At 41.4% G+C, this 20,801-nt stretch overlaps 1 protein-coding gene across 9 annotated transcripts in view; it reads right to left on the bottom strand.

Moving 5' to 3' along the window:
- Positions 1 to 20,801, bottom strand: part of dgkb (diacylglycerol kinase, beta) — a 60,193-nt gene that overhangs the window by 16,271 nt on the left and 23,121 nt on the right. For all 9 annotated transcript variants that reach the window (XM_076081191.1, XM_076081183.1, XM_076081187.1 and 6 more), the window contains 6 exons: positions 19,989 to 20,062; positions 19,317 to 19,391; positions 16,378 to 16,463; positions 15,683 to 15,772; positions 14,750 to 14,910; positions 5,748 to 5,812 (listed from right to left, as the gene is read on the bottom strand). In XM_076081191.1, coding sequence (XP_075937306.1) covers positions 5,748 to 5,812; positions 14,750 to 14,910; positions 15,683 to 15,772; positions 16,378 to 16,463; positions 19,317 to 19,391; positions 19,989 to 20,062 — 551 coding nt within the window. The remainder of the gene's footprint in view (positions 1 to 5,747; positions 5,813 to 14,749; positions 14,911 to 15,682; positions 15,773 to 16,377; positions 16,464 to 19,316; positions 19,392 to 19,988; positions 20,063 to 20,801) is intronic.

The raw sequence follows: 20,801 nt of genomic DNA, 5'->3' as shown, positions 1-20,801 counted from the left end.
CTGGGGACAGGGCCACAGGTGAGATCCCTCTAAATTACACACAAGTGTTCATTAATTATAGATGACACTTTGGCCACATAAACGATTTCATCCTCAAATGAGGTCCAAGGGCGGCCGCTACTGAGGTCCACCATGCATGAGTGTGTGTGTGTGTGTGTTGCCTAAACGAGTGTGTGCATATGTGTAATTTAGAGTGCCGTCACCTGTGGCCCCGTTCCCAGCTCAGCAGGAAACATGCACACACGTTCGTGCCTACACGCACACGCACATTAGCATTAGGTGTGTGGATGTGTGCGTGTGTTGGTGATTCCGGCGGCCCCCATCCAGCACATCGCAGGGCTTTGATGAACATACTCATTATGCTAAAGAGTGCTCCATGCCTGGGCTTCCCTGTGCCTTCAGGAAAGGTTAACTCAGGATGGTTACACAGCACAGCGAGAGCCTGTGGGCGCACGGGGGCAGAGCGGCTCTGGAGGAGCGCCGTGACGGTGTTAGATGTCTCGGGACCAAAAATAGATCCGGGTATGCAGAGCAAATATCATGGGAACATCAAGGCGCCGTGATTGATGCCGCGGAATAAACAAACATCGCAGGTGGAGTAACCGGCTTTCACGCTGCAGCCGAAACGTCCCAAATCAGAGGTTTCCCCTCAAAGATCTCACGTGAATTAGTGTCATCTCGACGTAATTTGTACAGTGGCACAGGAGACAGTCAAGATTTGAATGTTAGTTATTACAAATGATCAACCTATGATTGATAGGACATTAAATGTAGCCACAATATTCATTCACAGAGAATACAATTGGGTTTATAACTTTTAAATGAAGACATGGTTATTAATATCATAAAATGTTCATGTTTCCTCCATATTTAACAAGCTATACATTTCAAAACTTGTTTTTAGATCCGTGTCTAAAGATACTAACATTTTCACTTCCATCAGCGACAGACATTTTGAATAATAGAGCCATTGTTAGGCAGGTCGCTATCAAACGATGCAGGATTACACGAGGTTGATATGAGCACTCGGCGACTAAATGTGGTTCAAGTTGCACAATGCCTCAAAGAGTAATGGCATTTCATATCAAGTACATCAACCTTACCAGAATCTTTAACAAAAACACAGAAAACTGTATAATTTTCAACCTGCAGGACCCGCGGTTGTGGGTCAAACAGCGCAATCACTACTGGGGGAGTCAAGGGAGCACCGTGTTAAATTTAGTGTAATATGAACACGCAACACGTTCAATGGTAACAAACGAAAACCCTGCTAACAGCAAGACCAGGAGCCAAGAAATCAGCCCTCTCCAAACGGTCACATGCTCCGAGGGCCAACGCCCCACACAGGCACTGCACTGGTCCTAAATAACAAACACACCTACACTTTAGTGTCACTATATTGGATATGAGTTAGTGTCGAGTAAATATAACCAATTCCTAAAACCTAGAGGTGTGCAGAAATTGGAATTGTCATCTGAGTTACAGAATGTTAAAACTGAGAATTGGTCAATGCAGTAACTGAACATCAGAGGGCAAATAAAAGATGGAAGTTTATAATAATTTAATGAAACTGTACAACAGCAGAAAGTTCTTCTAAACCTTCTCTCTCTCTCTCTCTGCCTCCACCTCTCTTCCCTTGTTCCTCTCCCGTTCTGTCTCTTTCCCCTCAGAGCCAGAGATTAGTGTGTAATTACATGAGAGATCAGCAAAAAAAAAAAAAAAAACGGGGTGAAAAAGGGGAGTAGTATATTTTAACAAGGCGGTGGAGGAGCAGTGGCGACGGGGGAGGAGGTGGCGCAGCCCTCGTCACGGGCCGACTGATTGTCTGCCTTTAATCCTCAACCTCATTATCACCTCCAGGTCCGGCAGTGGCAGTAAATGAATCTATCTGCCGAGTGTCAAATCTTCACACCTTCGCCCTGGTAATCACCCCAAGGTGCAAATACAGAAGATGGATAGAACGAGAGAGATGAAGAGGGGGTGGGGTGTATGACCCCTGCATTTCATCAACAAAATCTCCTCATTTCATAATTAACAAAAGCTACATGATGTTGTTTGGCTGGTGATTAAAGCTCATTAAATATTCAGTTTTTTTAGGGTCAAACTGGTGACAAAATGTATAGATTTGGTACATATGGGAAGTGAAGAGCCGTTACTGCTGTCTGATATTAAAAAAACAATAATTCAAAATGTGACATTTTACTTTTTCCTTGTTCTGAAACCTTACATGTTTATAAAGCCATTTATTTTGGCTTTGAACTCTGTTCAGGAGCAAACACAAGGCTTCAAAAAGCTACAGGACAGCAATCAAAATAAACATTTTGAATCCATGAAAAATATGCTCAGATGCTGTTTATTCAATACATTATTGTATTTTTCTGTCGACAGTGCTTTGGTGGCTTTTTTAAAAGCATTTTAAGAAAGAGATCTTCTATTTTCTAGTATTCTCTACATATGGACAGGGGACATTAGAATAATTATATGTTGCAGAGATCGTCAGGCGGATCTCTAAAGGGCTGGAAAGAGTGTAAAACACTTTGATTAAATACTTAAGATCGAAACGTAGATTATTCATCCTGAAATTAATTAAATGTAATTATCACAAAATAAAATACATAATTATTTCAATGAAAAAATATAAAATTAAAATAAAACCATTTTGTGCTCTTTCCCTTCCCACCGTTACCTTCGAAAGAAAATCCCCTGTAACCAGTTTGTCTTTAAAACATTGAAAAATTAGATATTTTAATTTTGCGTTACATAATGTATGATAACATGAACCTGGTGTAGAAGCAATCAGTTAAGTTCCCCGTGTGTAAAAGGAGCAGGGGAGGTTGAGTAACGGTTCATTTCCATGTGTTGCAAGTCTGTCTGACGTTGTGGATTTGCTAAGTGGTATTATTATTATTATTATTATCCGCATCACTGTTTTAATTATTATTTCAAGTCTCTATGTACAGGCCTTTTATGGAAAAGACTGAATATTAGTGTTACTTATTTCTGGACAGAAAGCTTCCAGTAGATCTATGTCCAGTAGAAGTGAGTTTCATTGCTTAAAGGTTGACAAAAACTCATCAAAATCATTATTCCTTTCATTCATTGTTGACAAAAACACACTTATTGCAGATACAAGTGAAGTAAAAGCTTCCCCCCAGAGACACGCTCCGTCTATTGTCACTGAAGTTGCTGAGATTGAGCTTGGAGCTGCAGCACAATGACTCCGTGATGAGTCGCAGTACGCTTCCAATGGACACGAGCCCTTTGGACAAATCCAACAAAATCTATGCTACCTTGAAAAACTATAATCATGCATTATTGAATTGGCAAAGGATAGTGTGTAATAGAGAGATCCTAAACCCATTCCCCCTCCTGAATTATTAATTGAATTCAAATAACAGACGGAATCATTTTCTTAAAATATCTAAATCATTTTTCACAAAAAGGCTTAAAACGGAGTGTGGAACAACAGGGATGCAGTGGCTGCGTGTGGATCTGGACAGCAGCTGACTGAGAGTGGGACAAACGATACTGAAGCAGGAAAAATGGTTACTGACAATAACATGGCGATGATTACCCAGCACCCCCTTTGTTTAATCAGAACATCTAGAGTCGGTATCTTTAGAGTAGGCCCCTCCCTCGAAACCATCGGTAACCATTATACGACTGAAACCCCATCCACTTCCCTCTTGGACCATTTCGCCGGCACATCCGCATGATCGAGCAACAAGCAGCAGAGGGATGGTTGGCTAAATGTTGTACTAAGACCAGGCTAAAATATGATAATGAGTACAAATGGGATTATTAGGAGGCTGTGTGTCATCAGTCTGACTGATCCATGATGTCAAACTAGCCAAGCAAATTCAATTAGGCCTGCAATTACTCCCTGGCGCTAGTGGAGACGTATGGGAGACGTTAAATATTGATGGAAACATAGATGCCACATTTGTTCATCTCCAAAGGTGAACGCATCTCCTCGAGGTAATCACAAATGCTAAATATGAAGCCGGTCCATTCGTCACGCTGAGCTCCGGAGAGGATTGATGAAGGGGGCAGCAGACGGTTGGTTTGTTTGGACTGAGAGAGCATCTTCTTTTACCTTTTTTAAAAATGGAGACTTGTGTCCATCACGGGCTTTAGTTTAAAAATAAAAAGGAAACATTAATGTCAATAAGCCTCAGGACATTTACCTCAACGCAAAGAGAAGTGGTGTTTGTATGGACTAACACCAGCATCAGATGGTTTTATATTCTGAAGAGGCCACTCTGGTCTCCTGAAAATGTTTTAAATGTCTCAACAAAAATGACAAATGACTGGAATGTTCCCCTTCAACTTAAAAGCTGCATGTTTTATCACAAGCACTGAAAATACTTTTGTCCTTGGGGAACTCTATTTGTTAGTTTTAAAATTCCTTACAAGCATAATTGTTACCAATAAAATATCTTGTGAAGACTCCAAAAATCTGTATTCTATGTTTTATGATGTACATTTTTTTTCAAAATGTTTTTTACAAGTACAGATCACAGACCGTATATAAGAAGTGGACGTAGTCATCGAGACGTCACTCCATATTTGGACGGTGGAGGAGTGACGTAGAGACGGCATATACGGCTCTGGTAGAATAGCAACCTGTATATCATAAGGTAGCCCCGCCCTAAAGCATCCCCTGCTTTATGGTCCATTTTATTCTTAATGTGACAATAAGTTACTAAATGAACATCATGCTGTATTGAAGAAGACTTGAACCTAGAGATTGAGACCATAAACTCATGTTTACAATGTTTACTGAGGTAATAAATCAAGAGTGAAGTAGAGTCATTTTATCATAGACTTCTATACAACCAGAGGAGTCGCCCCCTGCTGGACATTAGAACGAGTGCAGGCTTAAGGCAGTTCTGCATTGGCTTCACTTTTTTCAGACCCAGAGGTTGCTGCCTGGTACAGATAGGACATCATTTGTCATCGATGGAACAGCCAATTAAAATCAACTTACAGTTTCACAGGTTGGTAAATATTGTAGGTCAAGAGTTTGTCCAATTTCTGTAATTGCGCTCTTATTTTGATGAACCATTTCCGAGTCAGCAGGGATGCTTTAACCTCGAGTTTGAGTTTTGAGTTTCAAAGACTTTGTTGTTGCCTTTTAAAGAATAAAAATAACAAATGAATAAGTAGGCCTACGCTGCAACAGCATTTTAATGTTAAATACTTAAATTCTACTTTAAATTCACAGGAAAAAATACAAAATCATTTGCACGTCTGGAGTGGTTTCTGAATCTCAGGTTTCTTTTCAGTCATTCATTCGTGTTTTTGCCCTGCTTGAGTATTTCTTTCTTAGTACTCTCTATTCCTCACTAACTGAAGGCCCTTTGAACACAAAGTGCCCTTGGCACCACTGCACTCTAAAACCCAGTACTTCCAATGGCTTGTGCCGCACAACGACCGCCGTTTGATGTCGTTGTTGTCCGGATGGAAGCAGTACTTTAAGAAGTATAGGGCTTATACACGCTGTACAATGCGAGAGACATGTTTAGATAAAGAAATGGGGGAAAAAGGTGTTCAAATTTGTCATAAACCGGCAGAAAGACGGAAGACTAGTGACCCCCGGAGGAAACCGGGAGAGGGCAATGAAAAACGTGGGTCTCCTGGGAAAATCAGGAGGGTAAGTGCGACTTCTTTTGCACCGATCATTGGAAACCTCTAGGCTACACACATTACCTTTTCTATACTGACAAAAAAAAAAGCAAACGTACCTGCTGTTGAACTTCTCAGGATGCTTCTCCCTCATAACATGGAAACGATGTGCAATGGAGGCGTCCTGAAACACAGAAACACATCGCTTCAGTCCAGGTGCTGCGAACCGCGTTTGTTGCAAGTGATTCTCACCTCCTCAAACTTTAAACATGCAGGTTGGGCCTCCTTGCCGTAATTACTCAAATTACTAACGTGTAAAGCTACTCAACAGAAGCATCACTATTTTGCCTTTACATTCAAAGCAACGTCTTCCTCATTAACTAACTGTCCCAACCTCTCAGACAGTGCAGCTACACCTTGCGTGCCCCTTGTGTATATTTCTATAAGATGAAAGAAGATGTGTGCAGGAGGTGGCAGCGGGGTTGAACCTGGGATGGAGAGGTATTGACAGAAAGCCTGATGAACAGCACGCCGTCGCCACACAGGCTAATTAATTGAACACATTGTGAGTAATCACAGCTCCCAGCCAACCTACAGGGCGCTGCCGACACCACGGCAACCAAGTTGTTTTCTCTCCCCCTTCCTCCGCCTCTCCCCTTCTCTCTCTCTCTCTCTCTTATATGTATATATGTCACTCTCGACCTTCCTCTCACCCTCCTTTCTGACTCCCCCGTCTCACCCTCGCTGTGCCCTGGGGCATAAAGGGCAGCCTCATTGCAGCAGTTCTTGGCGTTACAGTGATACAGTTCATGTTACATATGTTAGTGTGGTGTGACTGACGGAGACACTCCACCACGAACACCATCTCCATCTGGCGAGGCTGTTATCTGCTATTTAAGCATCAACTTACAGAATAAACAACCGAGCCGCCAGAAAAGACTGTTTTTTGTATTGTTGAAAAGTCTCAAGCCTAACCACACCCAACAGTGATGTCACGCTGTCCTGGAGTACACCTGCACATCACAGCAGTAGGGTCACAAGTTCAACCACTGGAGCTCAGCGAGGACGAGATTCCGTGGAGGCGTTAAATTACTCTTTAAGACAAGTTAGCAGGAGTATAGATTATACCAAACAACCCAGTTTCAACGTTCACATGGGCACCTGAGTGTACAATTGCCAACCTATCCTTTAGTAATCCTTCATGGGTTGTGAAAAAAAAAAATCACCTAATTTCAGAAGCTAAGTAATCAATTAAAGGTCCAATGTGAAGGATTTAGTGGCATCTAGTGGTGAGGTTGCAGATTGCAATCAAGTAAATTCCCCTCCGCTTCTTCCTCCCTGTCCAAGCATGTAGAACTACGGAGGCCTTCAGGCGACGTAAAACCGTGAGGTTCTCTTTCTAGAGCCAGTGTTTGGTTTATCTGTTCTGAGCTTCTTTAGAAACATGGCGGTGCAACATGGCCGACACCGTGAAGATGACCCGCTCCTTATGTGGATATGAAGGGCTCATTCTAAGCTAACGGAAACACAACAATTCTTAGTTTCAAGGCATTACACGCTAATGAAAACATGGTTATGAACACCAGGAGTTAATGCAAGACTGTCTCCTGCAAATTGATGTTCCGCTAAACTGCACTTTCAATCACGGTTCGAGGGAAATATTTTTTCTTCCTGTAGCAGTGCCAAACAACTTGAAACGCGTGGTAAACGACGTAAATTGAAATAAAACGGAACAAAAAATGCTCCAAAACTACTTAGTATAAAACATCATGGTTTGGTTTAAAATCACTACGACAGTGGAACAAAATGAAACACAACAAAAGTACTTGGTTCCCATGGGACACAAACAGCAGTCTCCTGGAGGGAAGTCCTTAGTTTTCTGACCCATCCCTTGACCCTGACCTCCTCCTCCTCTGACTCGTTCCAAACTTCTTCATGATTTGTCAAAAGAAAACGGAATCCATGACACAATATGTTTCTCTCTAAACATAATTCACAATGCAGTCTTGTTGTATGGGAACGTCAGGAGACAGAGCTGGTTCATTTTGAGACGTGTTAGTTGAGCACCATAGTTATCAAGTGTCAATAATATATTATTTGAGATTTTAAGGAAGTTTAACTAAATAAATAATGTTGCTTTAATGAAATGTACTTCTTGTTAACAGAGTGAAAGGGGAAAGATACGAGATTAGGAGCATTTGGAGCCTCTCAATGGCTCTCAGCGAGGCAACGGCGAATCGGCGGCTCGCAGCTAACGGTGCTAACAACTGCATCAGTGGTGACAGAGCTATGAGCATATGAGGGCAGTGCAAAGCGGCCGCCATGAGCTAACTAGTGGGGCACGGTGCACGAACACGCACTAAAAGCACACGCAGCCGGTCCGGCTGGTCAACAAAGAACGGAGACACTAACAACACACACAGAGGGAGAGATATTACTCCACTTTACCTTTACATACAATAGTGGTTTGCTGCTATATTGATGCTCTGAATGTTAAATACAGCTCCTTTTAATTCATATCTTTAAATGACACACCTTGTTCTTCATATCAGTTATGTCAATAAGTATGCAGAGGCCCTCGGCAACAGATTGTAAAGTCTGAGGTAATGAACTACAGAGAGACGCTGAAATTTCCTTTAATTTACACTTTATTCTTTAATTTAAGTCAGTGTCAGCAGGAAAACGCTGGCAAGGCCTTCGTGGAGAAAAGATATAACTCTGACAAACTTCTCAGGAAGGAGTGAGAAAAAGTTGCTGTAAACTTTTTGGGCTTGTTCCTATCCTCTTCCTCTTCTTCCTCCTCCTCCTCCTCCTCCTCCTCCTCCTCCTCCTCTTCCTCTTCCTCCTCCTCCTCCTCCTCCTCCTCCTCCTCCCCTCTACTGAAGCAATCTGTTTTGACCCGCTCTATTTTGAGTGGCACCACACTACAGGGAGGACCCCCTGCTAGCTCTCTGTGCAGAAATTTAGGAGAAGCCAAAAGAGGAAAAAAAAAAAAAAAAATCAATGGAGCTTCTCTTGATGTCTCTTCAAGACGCTGTAAGCTGAAGACCAAAAGAATTCTCCAAGATCCCCGCAGACTCGCCTCACGCTTCCAACGCGAGCCAGAAAGGCGAGTTGATGGATGCATCTGAGAGACGGTAACTTGATTTTCTTACTAACAGGACAATAGCTGCAAACAAGAGAGCAAAAGCGAGGAGAGGTTGTCTCCCCTTTGGTTTGGGCTCTATTATCTGAGATCTGTACAAGTGGAGCCGCGGCGTTTGCAACAGTAAACAGCGATTTCAAGCAGCCGGCAGTGGATGTAGGCCTTTGTCGTTCTCTGTCGATGCAGCGTTTGTGTGCTTGAAGTGGTGAAACTTCTAAAATGAACCGGCTCTCAACATCACATGATGCTCAATTCAACACCACAAAGAATAAATATATATATATATATATTATTTATTTTTTTCGGAATATGTTTTTTCAATATGGATATATATCAGAACATGGCAGATAAAGAACCAATCTTGCTTTTTTCTCTCCGGTGTTTTAACTTCTCACCCTACTGCAGTGATGTAGAAGTGCACTCCAGGTGTACACCGTGACATCATAAGGTGATGTTACAGGTTTTTGAGTGGCCGAAATTATTGCATTTTCCAACTCTAAGATGATAACTGTTCCCTGACATGTTCTCCTCACTAAATGTTTACCAACCTTTGTCTAAATCAGACCAGTTTGTAGAATCTGAACTGAAAAAAAAAAAACTCCACTGAGGAAATTTTGACGCTTTTGGCTTCATTAGTTAGTAATCTGGTCCTTAGCTGTTCTGGAGCTTTTGATCAAATCACACATGTTCAAATTATCACTTTTTCTGAGCGCTGTCACCACTTTCTCGACTTTTCATGTCGGCATAAAAGATCAAGTTCAAGAATTCCCTCTTAAGAATCTGCTGATGAAGATCATGTGATATAACTGAGAGCTCCAGAACAGCTACTGAATAGGTTTACAAGGTTGAGAATGAACTTTGAATATTTTAAGTCAATATGGAGGAAAACGCCTTTAAGTGCTCAGAAAAAAAACAAAAAACATTTAAACTTCTCCATAACTGGACTCTACTGATGAAGATCATGTGAATTGATTGAAAGCTTCAAGATATCTGCTAAATGGAACTTGTGGTCAACTACTATATATATATATATATATATATATATATATATATATATATATATATATATATATATATATATATATATATATATATATATATAGTATTGTTGGGGTTCAAAGTATCCTTGAGGCGTGTTAATGCATTTCATTCCTTGTTAAAACATTTTAAAAGCTATTTATTATTTAATATTTTGAATTGTTTACTTCCATTTTTAAATACATATAATCACTTTTCAGAGACATGATCAAAATTACAATTTATTGATATTAAAGACATTAAAAACTTCAAAAAACATCTGCCGCCTCTTTGAAACCGGGGACGAGTCGGTCGCAGCATCAACACATGTCGGACACTCTCCCGTCCTCCTGACCCCCTCGTGGCAGCGAGACGTCGTCGGCTCACTCTCTCTCTCCCGCTAGCTGCCCTCAAATAATTACCAATGTAAAAATCTGGCACCCAAATTAATACAGGACATGTGTAATGTCCTCTCATAGCTCAAAGTTTAGTCCAATTATGAGTGGGCCCCAGCGGTTTGATGTGCCTTTCACTACGGGCGAGAGTAATGGCTTTGACAGGAGCGCCAGGGTCGTTAGGGCGACTGACTGCATTATGGTAGTGGAGCGCGCTCAGTGATTAGTTCTGTCTCTCACCCCTGGCCCTGATTGAGATCATTACACTTCAAGTCACTTCCACATCCTCCCAAAGGGATGGCGACCATTAATTCTCAAACCAACTGGGCTGTGGCAGAAGGTTAGGTTGGAAGAATTTACCCCTCCCAAAAAAAGGGATGGTTTGGAAGAATCACCTGAGTTCTTGGATTGAAATGACTTGAAATGAAATGAGTTTCCGTTTGCTGGTGATTAGAGAGGAATGAGAGCAATCAGACAAATAGAAATGTAGAAGTTCTCTTTCAATGACTTCAGATTCAAGCGCGCATCGGCGGCGACACTCTTGCTGATCTCTTGGTTTCGACGGCGTCATTACAGAAACAATCTACTCTCCATCTGCATAATCTCTGAGGTAATTACTAGCTTGACTTGTCGCGTAATCTTTATTGTAATTTTTTTTTTTCATGTTTTCGTTCCAACGGAAAGCAAAAAAAAAAAAAAAGATTTGATGGAAAAAAATGTGTCACGAAAATATTATATCACACTCAAATCCCATAGAGAGCTCAAAGTCTTCTTAATCCCCCACGAACAACTTCATTTGTCATCATCACGCCTGCTGGGTGCTAATCCCGCTAACAGAGCAGAGACAATAGGGCTTATAATGACTTCATGAACCAGCCGGGCCAAAGCTGCTTTCTACGGTTCAGCAAGAAGGAATCAACCGCTTCCATTAAAGCAGGAAAACCTACTGCTGTCTCCAGGGTGTTGGAGCTTTAGTTAACTGCATGCATTTTAAAAAGTGGCATTAAAAGCCACAACATTTGGAGGGAACGTTTGCCTCCTAAGACAATAGTTAAGTAACATCAACGCATCCTTACTTTTCCAAAAGACTCCACTGGAAGTGTTTTCTATCAATTTTTACCAGCGTGTTACTCCTCTTCTTCCTCAAACTATACGACTTTCATATCCCTCTATATCTTCATTTACAAGCTTGACTGATGGGTTTCTGCTCGTCTCCAGGTCCAGATACATTTTTGAGGTCAGCTACGCGTTCGAGCTCCAAAGCGTCGTCATGACCCCGGTACACATGACCACTAATCCCCCTGAACACATGAAGAGGTTTGTCTGGTTGTACTAAGACATTATGAAGCTCTAAATGCAGCAACTCATTCAGCCAAATCCAGTGGTGGAAAAAGTATCCAGATCCTTTGTGTGTACTAATACCACACTGTGAAAATACTCCACGGCAAGTAAAAATCCTGCATTCTATGCCACTTTATACGCTTTTCTCCACTACATTTGTCCGACTGCTTTAGTTACTTTATAGATTACAGTTTTACGTCCCCTTCCTGTTCCGTGAGGACCACTTATTTCTAAAAAGTCAACTTGTTTTCAGCTTTGTGACGATGCATTTTCCAGCTAAAAAAGTAATTTATTTAGCTTAAGAAGTAAGACAATTTGCACATGCAGGAACACTTCACCTTGGGTTTATCACCAATACTCAACATCAAAACATCTGGAGCTACGTGGGTTCCACTGGACAGGAAGGGGAATATAAACACCTATAAACACTGTATGAAGAAGTAACTGAAGTAAGTGAAGTTGTCAGACATATAAGACGTGCAATATTTACCTCTGAGATGTACTGGAGTAGAAATGTGAAGGAAGGTACAAGTAACTCACATTTGTACTTAAACACTATAGTTCAATAGTAGTTGATTAAAGGTACTTATGTTAAAATTTGCAAACAGGAAGTTGTATATATTAGACCTTATATAATCCAGACGTTATCATTTTCTGAGAAAGGATTTCTATTCTTTAGTTGCTGGTCTTTCTAAGGCTGGAGATATTCTTTCTTTTTAAAGCTGGAGTGACTTTTTAATATAAATGAACATCTCTTACACTCAAGCTGTTGCCAAACGATGTCACATGACGCTGATTCAGCCCATGGCCACTGGGGAAGGCTCTCTGTATTTCGCGGTATACCAGAGTTGTGGTGTTTGTTAACGCGTCCAGTAAAGCCTCAGTAATTCCTTCCGTCGCACGGAAAATCTGTTGACGTGGAACTTTGACGAGGAAACGTTTTGGATTTTTTTATGCTGCTAGTGTGACGCTACTTTGGCCATGCGGACACTCACAACCTCAAGCACGAATCACACTAAAACTTTATTGAATTTCTGAGGACGTACACAACAGATGCTCTAAACAGACACAAGGTACATGAGGCAGCCATCATGCACACTCAGAAGCAAAGATAAAAGCAAGTATATCTCTGGTTTATGCTGGATTTTGACTAAAATAACCAGAAATCTAAATTTTTCCAGCTCCGACTCCCTCACCTTGTTTCCTAAACACACACACACTTATTTTCTGCGTTTTAAAATGGTGTATAAATAAGGCCAAAAGCAGCTCGGACCCATTCCAAGACACAACTAATGTACTAAACCAACGTGTCCTCTCACAGTGGTTCATGTACATTTCGACTCGTGACATGCATCCGCTCTTTTCAAAATAAACAGGAAACAACTCAGTGAGGTTTAGGCAACAAAGATACTTGGTTGTATTGAGGAAAAGATTGTCATTTGGGATAAAATAACTAAGGCTCGCCCTGTGTGTGTTTTTGCGGTCTTTAAACTTCCTCTTTCAAGATCACGTGCATTACATACAAAATCATTTTATCTACAAATTAGTTTTGTAGGTATAGCTACGAATGCTTGATGAGAACAGCCTGAATGAACGTATAGAGGAAGTATTGTTTGAGACATGTTTTTAACATCTATACTGGCAAATGAATGCACTCAGACATCAGGATGAATGCGGAGAGATTTATTTCCCACTGTAACCACTTAGCCCCGTATGTTCTGCAGACGTGATGACAGCCGGTGTTCTGCTCTATCACAATGTTAACAAGACCCGTCCGATAAAGTCCTCCGACATCGTCATTAGGGGCCCGGGCTGGAGGTGTTATTCAACTAACATTTGTGAGGCCATGCATCACTTATGTCGCCGCCGCAGTCTGTGTGAACCTCACAACGTCGCGTGGCTCCCTCCTCTGCCACCTGCAAATGTCAATTACCATATTTCCCCCTGACATTTATCAGTAATGGCTAACATGAGCTACGTGAAATCAGTGTCATTATGCTGCTGGAGATGGACAGGAGGGGGGGGGGGGGGGGGGGGGGTGCTGACGGCTTATGAAGGCTTGTTTATCAATCAGAGGTGGTTGAGGCTTGCGCACATCTCAATAAAGACCTAACCAGAATACGGTCAAAACAAATGAATTGACTGATTATGCCGTTACTGCAGGTTGCTTTATTTTATATCTATCTTTAAATAACCGAACCAAGGATTGTTGACAAAGGGAGTTGAACTTTCAGTGTGTCACTCCAACCTTCTTCTGTTCTGTAGGGTACCGTTAGGCTGTTTACTGCCACCTCTGCTATTCTGCGGCTGAGACTTTGTCACCACGATTAAACTTAACTTTGGTGTGAAAGGTTTGAAAAGCTGCCATATGCTCCTTCCTCCTGCAGCAGTGCACGAGTGTGCCATTACTGTAACCGTGCAGTCAGTCAAGTAAGGTTTGTGATACAGACGTTACACCATACCGAGAGGTGAAGTCTGCCGTTAAATGTAGCTCCGAATACATCTTAGAAACATGAGAGGGATGTGACAGAGGTGCTCTAGCTATACTGCTTTTTGTTCCATGATGGTTCAACAATTAATACGATTATAAGGACATTAAAGAGGTCAATAACCTTCTTGGCGCTATTGTACACTTTAGATTAGCATTTGCAGGGAAAAATAGATGATAAAAGTTTGTTAAAAAACCTAAATGTACCTAATGCTATTTTAACAACTGGATCAAAAGTATGTGACTATACACGACTACATCTACTACACTATCTGATACACAATACTAAATATTTTGCTGTTTAACAAAGAAAATAATGAATGAAACACTTTTTTTAATTTTGCTTTTAATTTGGAGTAATTTAACATATTTAATTGTTGGTGTTTACATGATGGTTTGTTTTATTGGTATTATTATTATACAATGTTTTACTTACTGTTACTGTTTATTTGCATTGTATGAAAGGTGCTTTACAATAACAAATATTACACTATTTAACAATTTTCTCATAATTGAAGTATGAGTAGAAAGAAAAGGTGGAATCTATTTATTCTGATTTCTTAAATACCATGAATATCTTTCTAAAAAAAACAATGTTGGTGCAGATATTAGCCGGGTTTTTTCTACTTGGGAGTTGGTCACATTTGACAGTGAAAATTTGACAGTATAAATAAATATATATAAAAAGATGATTGTCTCATCAGTCCCGTGGTTACTGACTGAAGTCCGACTCACCACTCCGATGGAGAAGTAGTTGTTTACGATACTGTAAGGCACCGGGTCCCCTCGCTCCTCCTTGTCGGTGGGCGTGACGTCGATCTTCCAGCGATCCAGCATCATCTCTGAACTGTTCTCGATGTCGCGCATTATCTTCAGGAGGCTCTCGCCCTCATAGCCTCGGGACAACAAACCATGACATCTGTGTTACAATGTGTCGAGAACAACCTTTTACTAAAAGGCTTTGATGCTTTGAGGTGACTTATGAGTGAGAACTACCTCTGATTTCTTCCAGGTTTATTGATTTTTAGGGCTGATATACAGCTTTTTCTTCTTCTTCTAACCAGAGCAAGAGAAAAAAATGCTGATACTAATAATCACTCAATGTGAATATAAATAACTTTTTATCTTTAACTATTGTAACTATCTAATTTAACTAATTTAGCTCTAAAGATTTTGTCCCTAAATATATTAAAAGTGTGTGTTTCAAAGCAAGAGTTTCATGAGACTTTTCCAAATGTATTTAGAGAACTTAGAGAATTTTAAAAACGTTATATTTTAGTCTAATGAAAACAAATATTGGCTTTAAAATTGTTTCTACTGAACTGCACCCCATATATTTTCAGTCTAGGGGTCTCCAGTGGGTCTCAAACCCCTCGTAGTGTAATTTAGCATTAAGTTTAAACAATCAATAGATGAATCGCTCAGTTGATCGATTACTTTGATAATCAAATCATTGTTTAATAAGTCATTTCTCAAATGTGAAAATCCGTTGCTTTTCTCTGTTTCTTCATATGATCGCAAACTATACCTCTTTCTACTTAAAACAATGTTAATGATGATTGGAATATTTACGCTGGGTTACAGTATGGTATATTCTTTAACTATGGATGTAATGAGGAGAATTGAGGCCATGTATTTCACTGCAACATTTCTATTATCCGTCAGTACCTCCTCCCCATCGCAGACATCTTGCCAGGTCGTTGCCCGTGCCGAGGGGAAGTATACACACGGGGGGGTTCCTGTCCAGGTTGGCCTTATCTGGAACAGCGGGACAAATATCACAACACCATACGAAACAAGGCCGCACCAAGGAAACAAAACTCTAGGCGAATACTTGCAAAGGAAGCATCAAATCCGTTTTGCAGCCCCACTTGTACAACTACAAGTCAATATGTGCGTCCAGTTGTACCGTCTATTTCAAGAGATGGTTATTACCTCTCTTTGTTTTGATTGATAAAAAATTGAGGCAATTTTTTCGAAGCCAGAACACGTCTTCAAGACCAAATATAGAAGGCCAGGAGTTTTTTTTTTTTCTCCCTTCAAATGATGACTTGTATGTTGTTTTCCAACTCACGTAATCATCCCACTTTACCACCCTTGATTGCGCAGGCTCGGACGTAATGAAAGTGTTTATATACAAACCATAAAGTACGCTTTACTACCTCAGGCCTAACAACAAGAGCTGCTGCTGGCTGAGAAAAACTAATAACAAATGCAATTTTTGCCCCCCCCCCCCCCCCAAAATAGAAATGGAGCGTTTACGTTCCACCTCAGGAGGTTTGAGAGTCTGTAAAGTCAGTAATTTGAAATAATTAATAGCACCAGATTGTTGCTGTTATGTAAATGTATGATATGTTCTGTACCTATGAAGTCCAGGATCCAGCCCACGGTGCCGTCGCCCCCGCAGGCCAGCACTCTGAAGTCAGGAACATCTCTGAAGAAGTTCAGCCTGCAAACAAACACAGTCCGCTCTGCACATCACTAACACTACGAGATGTCGTTCACTTTGGATTTCATAGTGTAACTGTGTCATGAAAGATACGTTTATATATATATTTCATGTTTTATATGTTATGTGGGCTATGCATCAACATCAGCATCTTCTTAATAAGAAATATGTTTCTCGATACTTGTGTAACCTCATGAGAGCAACTCCAATAACAGAAAGGAGGGTAGTGCAGCATCAATGATAATGCAAATAACAAGCAGACAGTGTGTAGGATTTAGTGGCTCCGCTCACTCCTCCCTTCACAAGTGTGTAGGAGAACTACGGTGGCCTTCAGGTAAAAAGGCAAAAGGCTCTCTCTAGTCAGTGTTTGGTTTGTCCGCTCTGGGCTACTGTAGAAACACGGTGAACTCTTAGCTTGAGGTGATTATTGATTCATGAAAACATAGTATTGAATATTATTTTCCATTTCTGCCAATAATCCTACACACTGCTCCTTTAAAACATATTTGCAGCTGTGGTAATGTTTCATTTTCTGGGGACTTCTTGGATTCCTAAAATTTGGAAAAGTCGTAAAGTATCAAGCTGTTAAAACAAATCTAAGTAAGTGGCCCCTGGGACTCTGAAGAGAACATTAGGGTTAAGATTGGTCAATCAGTTGCTCTGATTAGTTAGTTAAAATGACTCCATTAAGTGCTGAAGAAGGCACCTTGTTGCTGAAATGTCCCTCCATGGAATAAATTCTGTGCCGCGTCAACATCCTTCTGTGTGTTCCCACTTCCTTTTCAAGTTTGATACTTGTTATGCTCCCTCGTGTCATATTGTATAACAAGGAATGAGTCATTTCTTTTCTTTCCGGTCAAAGATATGGTATGGTTTGATCGGGTGTTAAAAGAAATGACAATTACTTCAAACATTTCAGCTTTTCTCCCACCGATGAAAGAGAGTGTTGAGTGTTCACATGACAGATCTGTGTGCGGATCGTATCCTCGAGCCCACTGCGAACCCCCTCTAATGCCACACAACAACACATGTCGCACTGACAATAACTCATTCGACGAGCTAGCCCGCCTGTTGGAGGGCTAATTGGATCATGACAGGCAATGTTCAGTCCAACTTCTTCCGTTCCTTCACAATAACAAAGCCCTAACTGAATGAGCCAGCCTCCGAGCCTCGTATGGCGGGTAAATGATTCGCTCAATTACTCTCCAACTGGGACCGCAAACCGCATTAGACGCAAAACAGACGGCCGCCAACATGAAAGGCAACTTTGGGGATATTTAAATACCAAGAAACAAAACACTTAATTTGCTGTGATCGCATTAGCGAGGCTGCTAATTGACAGCAGCGTGTGCGGCTGCTATCGGCCTGCAGTGTCCGACGGTGACCGTTCACCTCTCTAATGTTGGTGGCGGTGCGTACACTTGACTAAATATTAACAAGGTTACATCGGGGCGAGGTCATCTGGAATGCTGTCAGCTCTGAGGAGAAGCTCTGGCTTCAGCTCCAGACAGGCGATGTCCCGGGCCACGTGCGGGGACATCGAGGGAAGAGAGACAAAACAGTGGACACAAGGTCAGCCCTCCCCCAAAAAAAAAAAGAAAAAACTTGGGTGCTGCATCGGCACAATCTGTGGCGAGAGAGCTGCTCCAGCTTCGCGCGCAGACAGTCGGGGGAAAACAAAACCCTTGGAGGAGGTTGTGTGCCGCTGTGTATTTATTTTTTATAAGCCACAAAGAGCCTGTGTTTCAGATCTAATCAAAGCCAAACAACGTGGCGGCACGGCGGAGAGGCGGTCCTGTATGTTGTGTACCGCCAAAGTGGTGAGGGAGCCTTATGCATGTAAATGATCCATTCATTTTCTTAATCACAGATGTGAACCATAGGAAGCCCGACGCCGCCCGCGCCTACAGCCCGCGGTGAGCTGCTCGTCTGTATGCGTGAACACATGTGGGACGGTGAGAGTGTCACCCCGTCTCCATCCGTCAGTCATCGGTGTCACCCGCTCTCCGTTCACATGCAGGCTTATGCATATGGAGCCAGGCTACAGCATGATACCGTCGTCTCCAGGACTGCTTACGAGTGAGCCCACCTCATTTGTGTCGGTGCCGCGTGAGGGAAGCGAGCGAAGGGTCTAATATTAAAGGCCCTCTCTTGCATGTGATGGAGGTTATTATTATATGTGAGCGGCCTGTTTGTAAACAGAAGATCATTAGCAGGTACGGTATGATTTGTCTTTCTATTTTCTAATTTGCTGCCTAAAAAATGATGCACCAATATACATTTTCTTTAGCAGGCCCTTTATTCTCCGTTTTGTGTTTTTTAAATTTAAATAAATAAAATAAACCATATAAAGCAAAAATGTATTTTAGAAGTGTGTTAACAACAACAACATGCTTTGTTCTCTCCATGTAGTTTCATGCACCAATTCATTGATATATTACATCTAATATCGTTATTTAACTTATAATAAAAACATTTTAGTTATAAACAAAAGTTGACACTTTTCCTTAAAGGGACAGTGTGTAGGATTTGGTGGCATCTAGTGGTGACGTTGCAGAATGCAACCAACTGAATGTAAAACAGTAGTAACTGTTCGTCGCACTCAAGGAACATCCTTACTGGTATAAAAGAGCAACAGAAGTAATGCGGTGGCTAATTCTGCTAAAAGAGCCCCAGAAATGCTACACACTGTATTTCTACTTTTAGACATGAGTACTTCCTCCACCACTGCTTATGGCCAGTATGAACAGGAGGAATGATAACAGCAAGATGTACTGCTTTAATGTGTATATTTGCACCCATTGCTTACTAAATCTTTGCTGTAAGTGATGTTTATCTAGAAACACGACGTACCCTGGCATGGGTCCATTCTTGGCCAGGTTGTACACTTGCCTCGGGTTCAGAAGATACTGGAACTTTCTGTAAATCCTGCAGGAGAGAATATGCAGAGAGATCAGAAATTTAAGTCAAGACAACAAACAGAAAGTCACAAACGCAAACATTCAAAGATGAAAAACGAAATCACAGATAACGCTTTGAAGTGGATTTAGTGTCAGATTCTGTCCTGTAAGCGCCGGCGTCCAATCAGAGCGGGACAAGGCAGCGGACTGGGCAGCAGGGTGGGACATACCCAAAGACATACCCTTGAGGAGAAACCATTAGAAAGACTAATTCATTTTAATTTCAATTTCATCAACTGGCTGAAGTCATATTTTGATCTCATAATTTAAACAAATGAGGGGCCGGCGTAATAAGGAGCGAATGAATATGTTTCAGTAATAACCCAATTAGCCCTGGGTTAAAGAAGGGGGCCCGGCCCTGATGTGACAGCGAGGAGGGTGTCTGCGGAGAGCCGGTGGTGAAGGCGGTCGGCGCTTCCAGGGTTGACGTCCTCGTGGTTTTTATTCGACTAAGTCTGCCCGAGGCACTTGGCAGCCAGAGGCCGCGCCGCCTCCTTCCCTCTGCGATGGAGGAGCGGAGCTTCAGAGGCCTCTTGTAGCACGTTGAGACAGATTGTGTACTTACCTCTCTCCCTGCTTCCCCCCGCTCTTCGGATTGACAAACACTAGCAGAGGATGAGTGCCCTCTATTGTTGTGATCTGAATGGGAGATGTCAAAACAAACCATTGGTGTTTGGAGACTGCAGGATGCTTCACAGGAATTCACTTTCAAGCCATATCCCTCAGACGTTGTTGGTTTTTTTTTTCATATCGAGTCTACGCAGCACTTCCAAGCAGTGCCAGTCATCCGATTCGTTTCATAGCTTTCCTGTTTCATGGATGCACGAGTGGTACCAAGATGTACGGCAAAGTGTGGGCGCTCAACATGTTCTGTGCCCGAGTCCAAATCTAATCTTGTGTTAATTATAATATCTAATTATAAAAAGGAGAACAGTGATAAAAATGTATTTCTACAGTAAAAATGTAGAAAATAAATCACATAAATGTTCTTTTTCTGATTAGCTGAAGAAGTATATTCAAAGAATCCTATAAAAAGATTTTTAAAAAGCAATTTATTAGTCCGTATGTCAATACTTTGCCTACTATGTCTGAGGTGCTCAGCCGCAGTCAGTCTTCCTGAAGGTACACATCTGTAACAACAGCTCACAATATATTTAGTAAAAAAATAGTATATAAATTAAAAAAGGCTGATATTTCTTACAACAGCTGGGCACTGTAGTGTTTATCAAACGTGACAGAGGAAGAAGATATCACAGTTCTTGTTTGTTTTTGTGACGAAAATGAATAATAATAAAAAAATAAAGAATACTGCATGCAAAATACAGCACACTAACTAAATGTTGTGCATTTGCTCCAGTTTTGACCCGAAATGTAGCAG

The sequence above is a fragment of the Anarhichas minor genome, unplaced genomic scaffold (assembly GCF_050575085.1).
Source record: "Anarhichas minor isolate MPS153535 unplaced genomic scaffold, ASM5057508v1 ptg000079l, whole genome shotgun sequence".
Lineage (NCBI taxonomy): Eukaryota > Metazoa > Chordata > Actinopteri > Perciformes > Anarhichadidae > Anarhichas > Anarhichas minor.
The sequence above is the reverse complement of the archived record's forward strand: the minus strand, read 5'-3'. Positions and strand labels throughout refer to the sequence as shown.